The 14,723-nt window shown below is 46.9% G+C and overlaps 1 protein-coding gene across 2 annotated transcripts in view; it reads right to left on the bottom strand.

The window, feature by feature from the left end:
• Positions 1-96: 96 nt before the first annotated feature.
• dok4 (docking protein 4) overlaps positions 97-14,723 on the bottom strand; it is a 52,143-nt gene continuing 37,516 nt past the window's right edge. Inside the window, exons 3-9 of one of the 2 annotated variants that reach the window (XM_085160785.1) lie at positions 10,921-11,028; positions 9,215-9,329; positions 8,510-8,629; positions 7,543-7,732; positions 6,511-6,654; positions 5,832-5,949; positions 97-3,667 (exon numbers count right to left, since the gene is read on the bottom strand). In XM_085160785.1, the coding sequence (XP_085016911.1) occupies positions 3,488-3,667; positions 5,832-5,949; positions 6,511-6,654; positions 7,543-7,732; positions 8,510-8,629; positions 9,215-9,329; positions 10,921-11,028 (975 nt within the window). In that variant the 3' untranslated portion in view covers positions 97-3,487. The remainder of the gene's footprint in view (positions 3,668-5,831; positions 5,950-6,510; positions 6,655-7,542; positions 7,733-8,509; positions 8,630-9,214; positions 9,330-10,920; positions 11,029-14,723) is intronic. The other variant, XM_085160776.1, reaches the window with a different exon arrangement.

Below are 14,723 nucleotides of genomic sequence, written 5' to 3'. Positions count from 1 at the left end.
AAAAAACTTAATATTGAATATTTTACAAGCAGCTTCAAAATGTAATAAAATAATAAAATAAGAGTTTAAGGACTGACATCACAGGGAGCCGCATCCTTCAGTAATAATGAACTTTATTTTCTCTAAAACATGCACATGTGTGGACAGTCTGAGCGGGTGGAAACGGCATTTATTGTCATCGGTTACAAAGCTGAGGGGAGGTCACGGCCGGCGGTGAGAGATGACACTACAACCACAGACACACTACGACTGCTGCGGGGAAGCCGTCACTTCCCGTCTCGCTTCCCGGCCTCGTCCGTCGCTCAGCGCTTCCACCGAGCACTTAGGTGTGTGAGGCCAGAGGGGGTTTCATGAAGACTCGAGTCTCAGCAGGAAACCCGGACAAGCAGGCTGGAATCAGCCCGATGACGTGACACGACATTCCTGTGCTACCGTGAGACGTGGCAGAAATCTTTTCAGGGTCAAACTTTTCTTTTATTCTTCGACAAACATGAAGCTTTAAGTCTGTCCCGCTCCTTCTTCATGAAACACCCCTCTGCACGATTCCTCCTGCTACAAAGATGAGCTGCAGCGCGGCACAGGCGTGAACATGTATGAGCGAACGGACGGATGGACGCGGCGTGAGGGGGCGGTGCAGGATGGGACCAATGAAGATCCACGCTGACAAGGTGGAGCAGCTTCTTCCACATCACAAGGTCCAAAAGAGGGTGTGTGTGTTTTATATGAACACATGTTCCAGTAATCACACACACACACACACACACACACACACACACACACACACACACACACACACACACATGAAATAAATAGCAGATATGTACACAGCCTCCATCATGTGGAGGACAGATGAGATTCGTAGCCCTGTCATGTTTCAGTGATGGAAACACAGCTGATGATGGTGACGGAGGAGGAGTCCAGCTTCGTCACAGTCTGATATAAGACGAGGGCGGAGTCAAAAGGCAGCGGCTGAAAGCTGATTGGAGCCGACGGTGGAAAAACCACGACGTGCATCTGCTGTCCTGGGATTTCCCCACCTCCACCCTCCACCTCACCTGTACAGCTCAGTGTGAGAGGCAAAGGCAGCACCTGCCATTCTCCTCTGACGCCATCGATAACGATCAATAACCAATCCAGAACTCGACCCGTTCAGGCATCGTCGCTCTGAACTCCTCCGTATAAGTTTGAAGAAGTTTAGTTTCCCAATCGAGCGCTCTGCGGTCCGTCTGAGCCGTGCTGGTCGTTCCTCATGTTACTGACAGAAACGATGGCTGTGCTATTCAAGATCACGTCCTGACCACCTGGACTATCCGGACTCGATGGAAGCAGAAAAATGTGTGATTAACTGTGCTGCTGTCTGCCTGCTGATGCCAGCACTGCTGCAGGTTTCTCTATTGTCACATCGCAGACGACCTCAGGGAGCCAGTGAAGCCTCTGGTGTGACCTCAGGGCAGAAGTGAAACCTAACCTGTGTTATTTCCACTTCTACTCGTGTCAGTGTTTGAACACATTTTCCTATTTTACACCCACAAATCCATTTCTGCAGCTTATCTGGAGGCAGCATCAGGCTGAAAGCACCGAGGCCAGAGACACAAACTGTGTCCTGAGCTGGCCTCGGGTCTCCTCCCAAACACCTCACACTGCCTCCTTCCAGTGTGAAGGACTCTACACTCTGACCTCCTCCTTCAGAGGAGCCTCACAGCATCTACAACACAGCTCAGGGTCAAAGGTGAGGGTAAGACCGACGGCATCCACATCACTTCAGATCCATCTGGTGAGCTCTTAGAGAACTGGGTGGAGCTGCACCTCCCTGACCCGTACGGAGGGACTCCACCTGTTTCCTGCTCAGAACCGTGGCCTCAGACCAGAAGAAACGCTGCACGAATGTGAGGCTCAAACTGACGAACTCTACCTGTGCAGAGAGTTTTCCATCTGTCAGAGGGAAACGTGAGAAGTGAACAATGAAATGTGAGGACAGTGAACATCAGTTACTGACAAATGTCCCTAAACCGTGGATGATGAGAACAGGGGTGTGTAAAAAGACGAAGGTGCAATAAGACACATCCCGGAGAGCTCAGGAATCACTCGATAAGAAATACCAGCCAGGGCTGCAGAGTCTCCCAGTGAAATCAAAGGCATTCATCCACATGTGACACGTGTCTTCACACGCGTGTCTTCACAGTCCTCGTGGTGCTGTTAAGGCACCGTGCAGCATCGCTTCAATCCTCCTACATCCATAAAAACTGGAAATTTGACCAAATGTTGGCGTTTCATCGTTTTGTCGCTATAAAAAAACAAGCTAAGCTGTGCAGGGAGCCACAGTAATGCAACACGTGGGCCTGAATATGCTTTCAAGCAGCCTAAGGTTTGTCTATGATGACATTCATGGTGTTGACTTCTTTTGCTTTAAGCCTACAGATGATCTGCTTGTTAAGAGACGGCCTCAGAGAACTTCTTCCAGGTCCTGTCAGCTTTTTATCAGCTCTGTTTACGCACAGCGTTTAAAAAGTCTGACTTCAGAGCGAGCTCGGGATCATCGAGAGATCCGAACCGAGACATCTGAGTGACCGCGCTCAGCCGGCGCCGCCGAGAGCCCGATGCTCGGTGTGCAGACTGTAAAGAAAGATGGACAGAGCTAAAAAGTGGCATCAGTGCTGACGTTTAGCTCTCAGCTGCTGGTTTCACTGCACGATGGTCATTACCAGTGACATCATATCCCCTCAGGGTCACAGGGCAGCTACGTCCATCCTTTATATACAGTCTATGACATGAACTGTGCTTCTGTAGTCTTTTTTAATCCTTCAGCCAGACAGCGAGCTTTCTTCCTCCTTTTGATTAAACTTTATTGTCACAGCTGAGCGAACAGCTGCACAGATGTTTTATTGGACTGTTTCCAGCCTCAGCTGTTCCTCAGTTTTCCTGATTTTAGGACTGAAGGAGGATTCGGACCTGGAAACGGTTAAAGGCGTCAGACCTAACAAGCAAATCCAACAATTACAAATTAATTTTCTGAGGTAAATAAATTCTGTCATTTATTCGAGCAGCCACGCTGGCTGTGACTGTGGGCGGGGTCAAATCAAGATCAAAACTTCACACACGTGACGGCAGACTGATGTTTGGTGTGAGGAGGAGGAAGCAGCTGAGCGAGCAGCAGGACGCTAACAGGCCCGTGTGGGTCCACGTGTGCGTGTGGCGTGTGCGTGTCAGGCTGCCGCTCATCTCCTCTTTATTGTTGTGATTTCAAAAGGAAGCTGCAGTAGAAATTCAGTATAAAAACGTCCGTACAATCTTCACTCTGTCTCTGGTTTGAAGCTGAGAGCTTTCAGTCCTCACGCCACACACGTGCAGCCACAGGAAGCGCGCTCTCAGGACGGCGTGCCGGCCGCTGTTAGCGTTCTCCATCCTGTGAGGTGTGATGTTGGGCTGTCAGGTATAAGGAGGGAGTGTCTGGTGTGTGTCTGCATGCATGTGGGTCCTGTGTGTGTCTTCAAAGTCCGCACACACCTGTGTGAGTGTGTGTGTCACTGTCCGGGGAAGGTGGGGTAGTGTGTCGGGGAGTGTGTGTGTATGTGTGGCTGAGACTGCGTGTGTGTGTTTGCCAGGGGCAGCGTCGCGTGGCGGTCGGGAGGCAGGCGGGTGGACAGCAGCTCGTCTTCCGCGGCGTCACCTACAGACGGAGCAGAAACACACCTGTTACCTGAGGTAGGAGGTAGGGGTGGGGGAAAAATGGATACTGTGTAGCATGGTGATATTTTGTTTGCTAATAATGTATCAATACAGGGACAGCAGAAATCGATACTTTGTTACAAAAAGGTTTTTGTGCTCTGACTTCAGAGCATGTTGATCCTTTTTCTGAGCAAGAATCCTGACATTCCTTCACTGTCCAAATGTGACAGTTTACTTATTTTAATTTAAGACATGTTTTATTTTAATTAAGTTTAAAACTTTTTTATTTAATGTAAAATTATATTTTGTTTTAATTTACTTTCAAATTCTTCAGTTGCTGAAGGGGCTGCATAGTTTTCATAAACTATATGTATGTATGGTGATGGTGATTCCCACCTCTAGTAGGCGGAGCCTTAATGCTACTTGACTCCGATACCGATTGATGGGTTTAGATTTGATTATTGTCATTTGTATTATAAATATTTAACCAGATATGCTCAGAGGTGTTTAATCGATTGTGTAGTGATAGGATGTGCGATCTTTAGCAGTCTGCAAAGGCTTTGTGTGCAGCGTGTTCTGGCATTCACACCCACGGAGCGTGGGAGAGGGCGTGGCTTCTCTTATTGTTTTATGGTCGGATAAACGTGTCTATGTCTGTTTTAGGCTAAGAGCCTTTTGTTTAGATGAACTGTTGGACTTCCAGACCAGCAGGGTTAGGGAAGTCTTTATGGGGTCACACTCTGACCCCCCCTCACACACACACACACACACACTCACACACTCACACACACAGACAAGGTATTCTTTGTTCACATGTAAGATGTTATATGTTAATGACCCTATGCATATTCCTGTAACCACAATAAAAGGAGCGCTATGGGGAACCTGGCTGAGAGTCTGACGGAGGTCAAGTGGGTGGAGCGACACTTGGCTCCTCCCTCATGCATGAGTTACACAAAGAACTTTGGTGACTTGTGTCTTGCTTTTTGCTGTGTGGCAAAAACGTTCCAGCGAATAAGTTTATGCTATAAACTGATCATCGACCTCCTCAACACGTCTGTGTAAAGCGTCGGCATGACGACACGATCCAAAACACAATCCACCAAAAACCAAAGCTGAATTTGTCTGTCGGGTCTCTGCAGCTCTAACATCGGACTCTTTATATCTGCACGTTTCTGATGTTTACTCTCCACACAATGTTTCCAGGTCACAGCGCACGAGAAGCAAATACTTGATTACTCAGGAGTTTCTCTTGTTTTGGGACTTTGTGGAGCGACGAATGAAACGTAGAGAAAAGCAGCAGGTGAGGAAGAGCTTCACCAAAAGATGATGTTTGAATATATTAAGAGTTTATGAATAATGTTTATTTGAAGTTGCAAAGACAGAAATATCAGCCTGGATACTTCATGTTGATGCATGTGTGACTCTAAAGATGTTCTTATGAAGCATCAACTGGACACGACTCGTCACTGATGTGTTTCTGTCTTTGTCTTTTCTGACGATCTGTCAATAAAATGCAACTGTTTCAATTAGATTGGTTGTCATTTTAACTGATTTTTTATTTATTTATTTATTTTTATTTGAATTTTATTTTATTTTATTTGTATTCTTTCACTTATTGTTTCTGCCTGTGTTTGAGTAATTTCTGTAACTGTGAGACACCTGCTGCCTATCTTGGCCAGGTCTCCCTTGAAAAAGAGGTTTTTAATCTCAGTGGGATTTTCCTGGTACAATTTTATTTAAACAGCATCTTTCTAGACAGAGTCACAAAGTGCTGCACACAAGATAAAAAGTCATAAAAAGGTGAAACAGACAATATAAAACAAGCAAAAATGAACCAAAAGCAGTTTTAAAAAGGTGAGTTTTGAGTTGTTTTTTAAAAACAACACTGAGTCCATCTGTACTGAACGACCCTCTGCCTCCTTTGTCCTTCACTCCAGCAGGGGTGAAGGACAAAGGAGGTGAGAAAGGAGGTGAAGAGAATGAAAAAAGTAAAGTATGTCCATAACACGGAGATGGAGCATGGAGGTCATCAGACTTCCTACGAGTGCCAAGCTTTAAGGAGACGACCGTGAAGACAAACATCAGGTTTGGTTCTTGAGTTTATGGGAGGAGCTTGTATAAGTCTCGTGTAAATGTTATGTAAGGGTTGGCGTGCGGCGTACCGCTGCCGGGATCCATGCCGGTCTGGTTTCCAGTGATGTGGTGCCAGTAGGCGGACCGGGGCAGGATGGCGGTGGGGGTGCAGGGGTACGAGCCGGACTCTGAGCCCTTCGACAGCAGCTGGGATAAAAAACACAACATCAGGAATTGAGACAATAAGCAGGAAGTAGCACGGCTCACACGCAATCAAAGAAGTTCATTTTATTGTGAAAGCGTCCCAGTAGGAAGACGCCACAGGTACGACCAGCCCGTTTTTAACCACATGATGTAATCCCATGTTGTCTTCTGCTGCCGAGGAGCCTCTGAGCAAGGCAGGTCTGTATTTATCTCTGTGAGATTTTTATTCACTGCTTTTCTGTTTGTTTACAAAATAAACTGAATAAAATGTGAATGTGAAGCACAAATGTGAGATTTCATAGGACTTTATAGCCTTGATTTATTATTACAGCGTTACAGGAAGTTTATTTTGAAAATTTTATTTCAAAACTTTGTTGAGACGAACACATTTTTTATGCATTTATTAACACTTAAGCTGCTCTTTGAAACAGGGACGTCGCCCCCTTCTGGATGTTTTCTGACCTGCTACTTCCATCATTTATATACAGTCTGTGGCTGTGTGCTGCTGTAATCGCACAGGGTTTGAATAAAGGTTGAATTTGAACCCGAGTTCAAAGGTCACGCCTCACCCTGCTGTTCTTCTCCATCTCCAGCAGGACCTTCTTGTGCTGCTCAGCGATGGCTAGCGTGGACGAGTGGACCCTCTGGTAGATCTGCTCCCCCTCTCTGGTCTGGAACGTGTAGAGTCCCTCGCCGCTGTCGCACATCCTGCACATGACAGCAGCTCAGCGTGAAAACGGCGGTGTTATCTCGCGGTCGTCTGAATCCTACCTACTGCTCACTCCAGAGAAGATAAAGTAAAGCACTGCTCATCCTCCAAAACTACGTCACCACATTAGGGATTTACCCGTTTTGTTGTTAACAAGACGACGAATGTGAAAGTGATCTGCAGTTTCGTCTCTGGCCTGGTTCTTCCGGCCGTCTTTGTGTAGCTAAAGTTATTTTTGCTGCTGGAGGAGCAGCCGGACGCACTTATTCAGCCTGTGATCATATTTGGTCAAATTAGAAAAATGTGAGGCAAAGCAGCATCCTGAGCAGCTCCTCCAACGTCCACGCCAGGCTCAGTCAGCCGCTTTATACTCGACCACTCAGTGCTGATGGCGCTTTTCTGATAATCGATCGATGTGCATCTTCCAATCAGATTTGAGTTTAAGCGTTTTGCTGCGTCTGCAGCAGAGCCCTCTGCATCCACCAGAGGGCTCACACACACACACACACACACACACACACACACACACACACACAGCATTATCTGCATGCTGACCCAATCATAGCTGGTCAGGTTTTATCAAAGAAGAGCAGATAAGGAGGTCTGACCCAGCATCGATTCATCGACTAATCTATTCAATCAATCTCCTCACGAGGCAGCAGCGCCCTGCGTGTGTGTGTGTGTGTGTGTGTGTGTGTGTGTGTGTGTGTGTGTGTGTGTGTGTGTGTGTGTGTGTATCCTTGGACTGACAGTATGTGAGTTCAGATAAGCACTTCATCTCAAAGTCACCTTGCTAACAAAGGATGGCGCTCTCTAACCTGTGATGTCACCCGTGTTTATCTGAGGACAGACCACCCCCCCCCTCCCCAACCACCACGAACTCTCACCGTCCAGCCTCGAAGGTGAAGCGGGTGGCGTCGCGTCCGTAGCGCCGCAGCGAGCAGAGCGGCCAGGTGACCAGCTTGGTGCGAGGGTTGTGGATGTCCCACAGGTAGATGTTCTCGTGGGTGATCTGCATCATGCACTCGCCGTAGATGTCCAGGTTGGGGCAGGGGAGGAGGAAGACGTTGAAGCGCTCTGAGGAGACAGAGGATGGTCAGACTCCGCCCCCAAATGTTGAGTAAAATCTGTTTTCATGCTCAGGTCCTCGCAGTAAACGCCGATTAACAGGATGAATAAAGTTAAAGTTGATCATTCTTTGATAACAAACGCAGCCTTTTCATAACTGTGCAAAGAGCACTACAAGCTTTATGAAATCTGACAAACAAACAACAATAAACAATAATAGGTTCACAGTTGAAGGAGCTTTCAGTGTCACTTCCTGTTGTTAGTTTGAACTGAAAACATCTTTGTGCTGGACTTTCCTGTAATACCACGTTGTGCCACACGGTGGTGCAGCGAGTCAGCCGTGATTTAACGAGTCATTAAGAGCAGATTTACATCAGCAGCCTCGATCAAAGGAGAAGAACCAAAAAGAAACATCACGGGTAAAAATATCACACATTCAAAAACACATCAACACGCCCCCACCTCCTCCTGTCCCAGCATCCTCCTGTCACACCAACCCTCTGCATGTCCTCCTTCACTACATCCATGAACCTCCTCTGAGCTCTCCTCCTGCCTGGCAGCTCCATCTTTATCCTCCACCCTCCCCCCTCTGCACACGCTCAGACCCTCTCAGCCTCTGACTCTGAGCCGTCCCTCTGATGGACTCGTTTCTGATCCTGTCTCACTGCCATGAACATCTGCACATCTTCAGCTCGGACTGATAAAATGGTCATAGTTACAGTGTGTGTGTGTGTGTGTGCTGTACCTGTGTGTGTGTGTGTGTGTGTGTGTGTGTGTGTGCTGTACCTGTGTGTTCACACTGCACTCCAGCAGCCAGCAGGTCTGGCTCGCCCATGCTGATGTCATTAAGTCGCATCCCCAAACACTCGATCGACAGCGTCTTGAACCAATCCTCAGCCTCCAGCTCTGAGAGAGAGAGAGAGCTGTCGTACTGGCTTCACCCACTCCCCGTCCTCACAAACAAACTCAACTCAAAAAGTTGGAACTTTGAAAACCACATAAATCTATATTTATTTATTTTATCCACAGTAGAACGCAGATTTTAAATGTTTACGCATCAAGTCTGAACATTTTTGGGAGCTCTTAATGACCTTGTAGTACCATATCACCCTATTAGAGCACTTCGCTCTCGCTCTGCAGGCCTACTTGTTGTTCCTAGAGTATTTAAAAGTAGAATGGGAGGCAGAGCCTTCAGTTTTCAGGCCCCTCTTCTGTGGAACCAGCTTCCAGTTTGGATTCAGGAGACAGACACTATCTCTACTTTCAAGATTAGGCTTCAAACTTTCCTTTTTGCTAAAGCATATAGTTAGGGCTGGACCAGGTGACCCTGAATCCTCCCTTAGTTATGCTGCAATAGATGTAGGCTGCTGGAGGACTCCCATGATGCACTGGGCACTGCTCTTCCTCATATGTTCACACATCATTATACATCACCATTAACTCTTCCACTCCTTCTCTATCCCCCCAAACAGGTCGAGGCAGACATGTTACCTGATTCACAGGTGAAGGTGCGTGAGGTGTCGTCCGTGAACACGATGGCCACCGCCTGTCGCTTGGTGTCACGTGGCAGTCGTGTGATGTTCTTCACATTGCTGATCTCTGTCACCTAAACAGCAAATTGGAGATAAAGTGGCTGATTAAACGCAGAGACGCTGTGACCTCTAACGTCGACCGGGGAGCCGAGGCGCCACCTGCTGGCGGAGCCTGTCAGGTTACATATCACCGGCTAATTAGGTGATCAGTCTAATTTAATCCAGGTCAGGTTTTCTGCTTCGTGTTTATATGTCAGTCAGTCCGGGAAACTGCTAAAACTTTGAATGTGTCCCCAAGTGCACGAAAACCATCGAGTGCTACGATGAAACTGTCTCACACGGACGCTCCAGGACAGGAAGAGCCAGAGTCTCCTTTCCTGCTGAGGATGCATTCATCCAGCCTCAGAAATCACAAGAGCAGCTCAGATCAGAGCCCAGATAGATGCCACACAGAGCTCCAGTCGCAGACACATCTCTACATGTTCAGAGGAGACTGTGGGAATCAGGCCTTTACGGTCAAACAGCTGCTGAGAAACACGACTGAGGAAAAGCAACAAGAAGAGATTTGTTTGGTCTGAGAAACACGAGGATGGACGTTAGACCATCTGTGCTTTGGTGATGAGTCCACATCTGAGATCTTTGGTTCCACTCGCCGTGTCTTTGTGCAGAAAAGGTGAACGGTGGTCTCTACATGCATGGTTCCCACTGTGGAGCATGGAGGAGGAGGTGTGATGGTGTGGGGGGGGGGGGGGGGGCTTTGCTGGTGACACTGTTGGGGATTTATTCAAAACTGAAGGCAGACTGAACCAGCATGGCTACCACAGCATCCTGCAGCGACACGCCAGGACAGCACAATGACCCCAAACACCTCCAGCCTGTGTGAGAGCTGTTTGACCAAGAAGGAGAGTGATGGAGGCGTGGCCTCCACAGTCACCTGACCTGAACCCAGTGGAGATGGTTTGGGATGAGATGGAGTGCAGAGTGAAGGCAAAGGACCAACAAGTGCTCAGCATCTCTGAACTCCTTCAAGACTGTTGGAAACCATTTCAGGAGACGACCTCATGAAGCTCACGGAGAGAAGGCCAAGAGTGAGCGAAGCAGGAACCAAAGCAGAGGGCGGATACTACGAAGAATCTAAAATAGAAAACATGTTTTATTTCACACTGTTTTGTTTACTACATGATTCCACATGTGTTCATTCATAGTGTTGATGCCTTCAGTCAGAATCTACAATGTAAACAGTCATGAAAATAAAGAAAAACATTAAACGAGATGGTTTAACCTTAGAGTGGTTGTGTGCATCAAAGCTGAGACAAATACTCCTCAAAGTGTCTGATTCTTTACAGCTGGAGTCGTCTCGCCCACCTTAACATCTCAGCTGTGATTGGATTACAGATTCTTTAGAGCTTTGTGAGAAAGAACAAAGAGCAACCGCAAGTTCACAAGCTGAAGGATGCTCAGTGAAGGCAGCCAGGACGGTCATCTGAAGGAGAAGCTGCTGATCATGATGAAGAACAAAAGCTTGCTGAGTTTTAAAGAGAAGAAGAAGAAACGGCCGCCTCAAGCTGAGCTCTGTACAGGCTTTCATCTCTGTCAGTAAGTGTGTCAGCTCTAAAGAGCACACCTGAGCCACACACACACACACACGCACACACACACACTTACTTTAGGACATGCTCTGATGTAAGCAGCCTTCTCGTCGGGGTATTTCTCCAGACGACGAGGTCCTTTGCTGGAAGATTTCTTGAACACCAGCCAGCAACGCCGATAGATCTGAAGCACACACACACACACACACACACACACACACACACACACACACACACAATGACATTCATTTTATATCATCATAACCTCATATCAACATAATGTACATTCTTGCCCCTGGTGGAGCATAAAGTCAGTGCAGGACGTGGATACAGAGCGAAGCTTCGTCTCGTGTTCTCTCTGCAGATCTCTGTGCTCAGGGGCGGATCTACTGTGGTGGCTTGTTCTCTTGCCACCCTCGTTTTGCCTATGACAATATGCATATAAGTATTAACACTTTGAGCCTAGTTATAATTACCATTGAAGTTAATTAAAATAATTAAATTCTAAAACTCACCATAGTGCATTACCTACCTACCCCCCGCATTAAAAATGGTTCAGCCCATTGTGTTGAAACAGCTTTAGTTCTTGTTGTCAGTAGCAACTGACACCATGTTCAACTCAGCTGGTTGGTTGTTACAAATCTGTGCAGGAACTACAGTAACAGTAACAAGTCTAACTAACTGATCCACCTCCTGTTGTGCAGCTTTTACACGCTTATTTATTTTACAGGCTCCACAATACATAAAATTCACATGTTTTAATGTAACTGTAATTATTTGGGCTAAAGCCAGGAGCTGATCTTTAATGAACAAGTGTGGAGCTCCTCACATACGTGACCTCTAAAGTGAGATTAGCTCTGATATAAACTCTCAGCATCACCCAGACGTGGATCCGTAACAATGATTTGGTCATTTTGTGTCAAATTCAGCAGATGCTGTTTTCCAAAGCAGGTAGTTCATTCTGTTCTGAGGAGAGATGATTGCAGTTGGACTGAACTTCAACCCAAGCAGCAACATCCGGGAAAAGAATGAAGATGAGCTGCAGTTCCTCTAACGTCCAGCAGAGGCAGCAGTGAGTCAGTCCCCATAGACTCCCATTTTAAAACTTTACAGTAGAAATAAACATGTTTGCAGCCTGATACACAAACGGTTTGCTATCTGTGGATCATTTCTCTTCCATAACACCTGCATAGGGAAGATGTTTCTAAATCTCACCTGTTTAAATTGCATTAAGGATTAAAGGGGCGTGGCCTCTTTGACTGACAGGTGCATGGTTTCTTAAAGCCAGATGTAACAAACTGATACAAATTAAAAGGCATTAAAATGTAATTAGTTTTTCAAACAAATTTGTCAGACGCTTCAATAAACTCTCCAGTTTCAAGGTTCAGGCTTTAGAGGGTTAACCTCCAGCTGCGTTGAGAGCATTAAGCCCGACTTTGACCACGAGGACACGCTGGCCTTTAGTGTTTGACTGTGGCGACACTTTCACAGCGAGGAGACGTTTTCTGATGCCTGAAGAAACCAGACACGATAGGCTGATCGGAGCGGCTCTCGCCTCAGAGGACGGTTAAGCTCATGTTGTTCCAGTGAGCACTTCAGGGTCGGCTGGGCTGTTTCTCAGCACAGAAACTGGGAGATTTTACAGTGTTACTGGTGGTTTTTCTCTCACCGTGGGCATGCCAGACAGGTTAAAAAATAATAACTAAAACTAATAGTGATAATAATTACAGCCCAAACAGATCCTTGGAGACCTGATGAGACAAACAAGTCAGCTTATATCATTTAAATGCTTTGAAACTGTCAACAAAATAAGAACTGGACGAATCAAACGAACAGAAAACCTGCTGAACTACTAAACGTGTAGTTTTTGATAAGTTTTCAACATTTCTCCACTTTAGTTTCTGTTTCTACTCAGTGAACATCTGCAGCGCTTTCATGGCCACCATCTGTACAGATCCTCCCTCCCCATCATTCACTAGCCGCCTCCTCTTCATCTCTCCCTTCACTGTCCTCTGAAGTAATCAGGTCTCAGCAGACGGAGCTGTGAGGAGTGCTAAGTGAAGCTAAAGAGAGGAGACGGAGGAGGGAGATGGGAGGAAGGGGAAGATAGGAGAGCTAATTGCTTCCTTCTTGTAGCCTCAAAGATGAAACGAGTGCGGAGCTGTTGGGAGTTGCTGTAATTCTCAGAGGGGCTCGCTCAGATGAAAGCACGAGGAGATGATGATGCTATGCAGCCGAGGTGTTAGCGTAACCTTGAAATGCTGCGTTGGCACACTTTGAATGGATCCACGGCTGCTCTGTTTTTCTCTCAAATCACACGTTTGTCCTTCGCTTGAGCTGCAGCGGCTGCAGACGAAACCACACGATGCAGAGGCCGGTTTACACAGCTCTGCCAGGAAATGTGTGTGCTGCACGACAGCCGGCTACTTTAGCAGCAGATCAGAGGTGAAATGATCGTATCTGCTCAAGATAGTTTGTGAAGTCGCTTCCTAGGAGCAAAGTGATCCAACCGGATCCTGTGACGGACTCACAAGTCAGAGTCACGTGACCCACAAACGCGTTTATGCCACTGCAGGGTTTTTGGTGATGATCTTCAGAGAGCTCGGTTATCACAGACACACAGAGCAGACACAGAGGTCTGTAGTGTGCGTTACATGAAGTGCACGTTTCTACTGCAAGCATCTCAAGTTCATTTTATGATGAAGCGTCAGGACTGCAGCTGTTTGACACACACACAGTAATAACTTCACTGTGGTGACTTCCAGTTATTAAAGCCTCATAAATGAAACATAGAGCAGAGGAATCAGGAGCAAAAATAAGAACATTATTAAACGTTAGACGCTCGAACACTGCAGAGCACGTTTGGCTGTGTTCACAGTGCAAACCTCAGTGCAGCGCGACTGTGACTGTGCACGAGTAACATCAGCATTCAGAAGCTCGGATGAAGGTTTGTGGTGGCTGAAGCTCAGGAGCCGGTCATCTACTAAGTCGTGGTTCGATTCCTGGCTGCTCCTGTCTGCGTGTCAGGTACCCGTGGGGAAGACACTAACCCCAGGTTGGTCTGCAGTTTGCATAAAGTGAGTGCTGAGCTGTGCAATCCAGCGTTAGCACAACAAAGTCAGTAACGTCATGGAAAAACAGTTTCAGATGCAGGTTTCAGTCATGACAAAGATCTGCATGAACAATGATGAAACAGCATCTTTCACGCAGAGACACACCGGGCGCGGCGTTTCCCTGGGATCGCAGCGTTTAAGGAGGACGTGGACGTCCGTGTGCAACCTGAATCAGCTCGATGCTGCCGGCTTTGTGAAAACTACAAAGATGGTGTGAAAGCAATCAGCTGGACTGGTGTGGTTCTGGATGGATTTAGTTGGTCTGGAGAGGCGACAGCTGCTGAGTAACAGCAAGAATTTAAGACAAAAACAAATAAAGTGAAAGATGAATTATTGTCTGCAAAGGTGGCGAGCTGTTTAAACCTGAACACTGCGTCACGCATGGTGGTGGCAGCGTGATGGTGTGGGGCTGTGGTTAGAATAATAAAGAGGGAGGACTGCTTCCTATCAAATCAATAGTTCGATGTTTGAAACACGGACACAGGCGGACAATGACGCCAAAGCCCCGACATCAAGCCTACACTGAAACTTCGTGGACGGTTTCTATGCCAGAAAACCAACTAATTTAAATAAAGTCGACCAGTTGTGCCAAGAAGCTCAAATATCCAGAATTATGCCAAACACTTTGATGGCTTCTAAAAGTGTCCGACTGAGGTGCTGACAGACATTTAAGGGACATATTAGTGCAGGTGTATAAACACTGCAGGTGGATTAGAGAAAATCCAAAATGATTTCAACCCCATGCTGAACAGTCGTTCCACCCTGG

The sequence above is a fragment of the Neolamprologus multifasciatus genome, chromosome 1, assembly GCF_963576455.1.
Source record: "Neolamprologus multifasciatus chromosome 1, fNeoMul1.2, whole genome shotgun sequence".
NCBI classification, from domain to species: Eukaryota; Metazoa; Chordata; class Actinopteri; order Cichliformes; family Cichlidae; genus Neolamprologus; species Neolamprologus multifasciatus.
The sequence above is the reverse complement of the archived record's forward strand: the minus strand, read 5'-3'. Positions and strand labels throughout refer to the sequence as shown.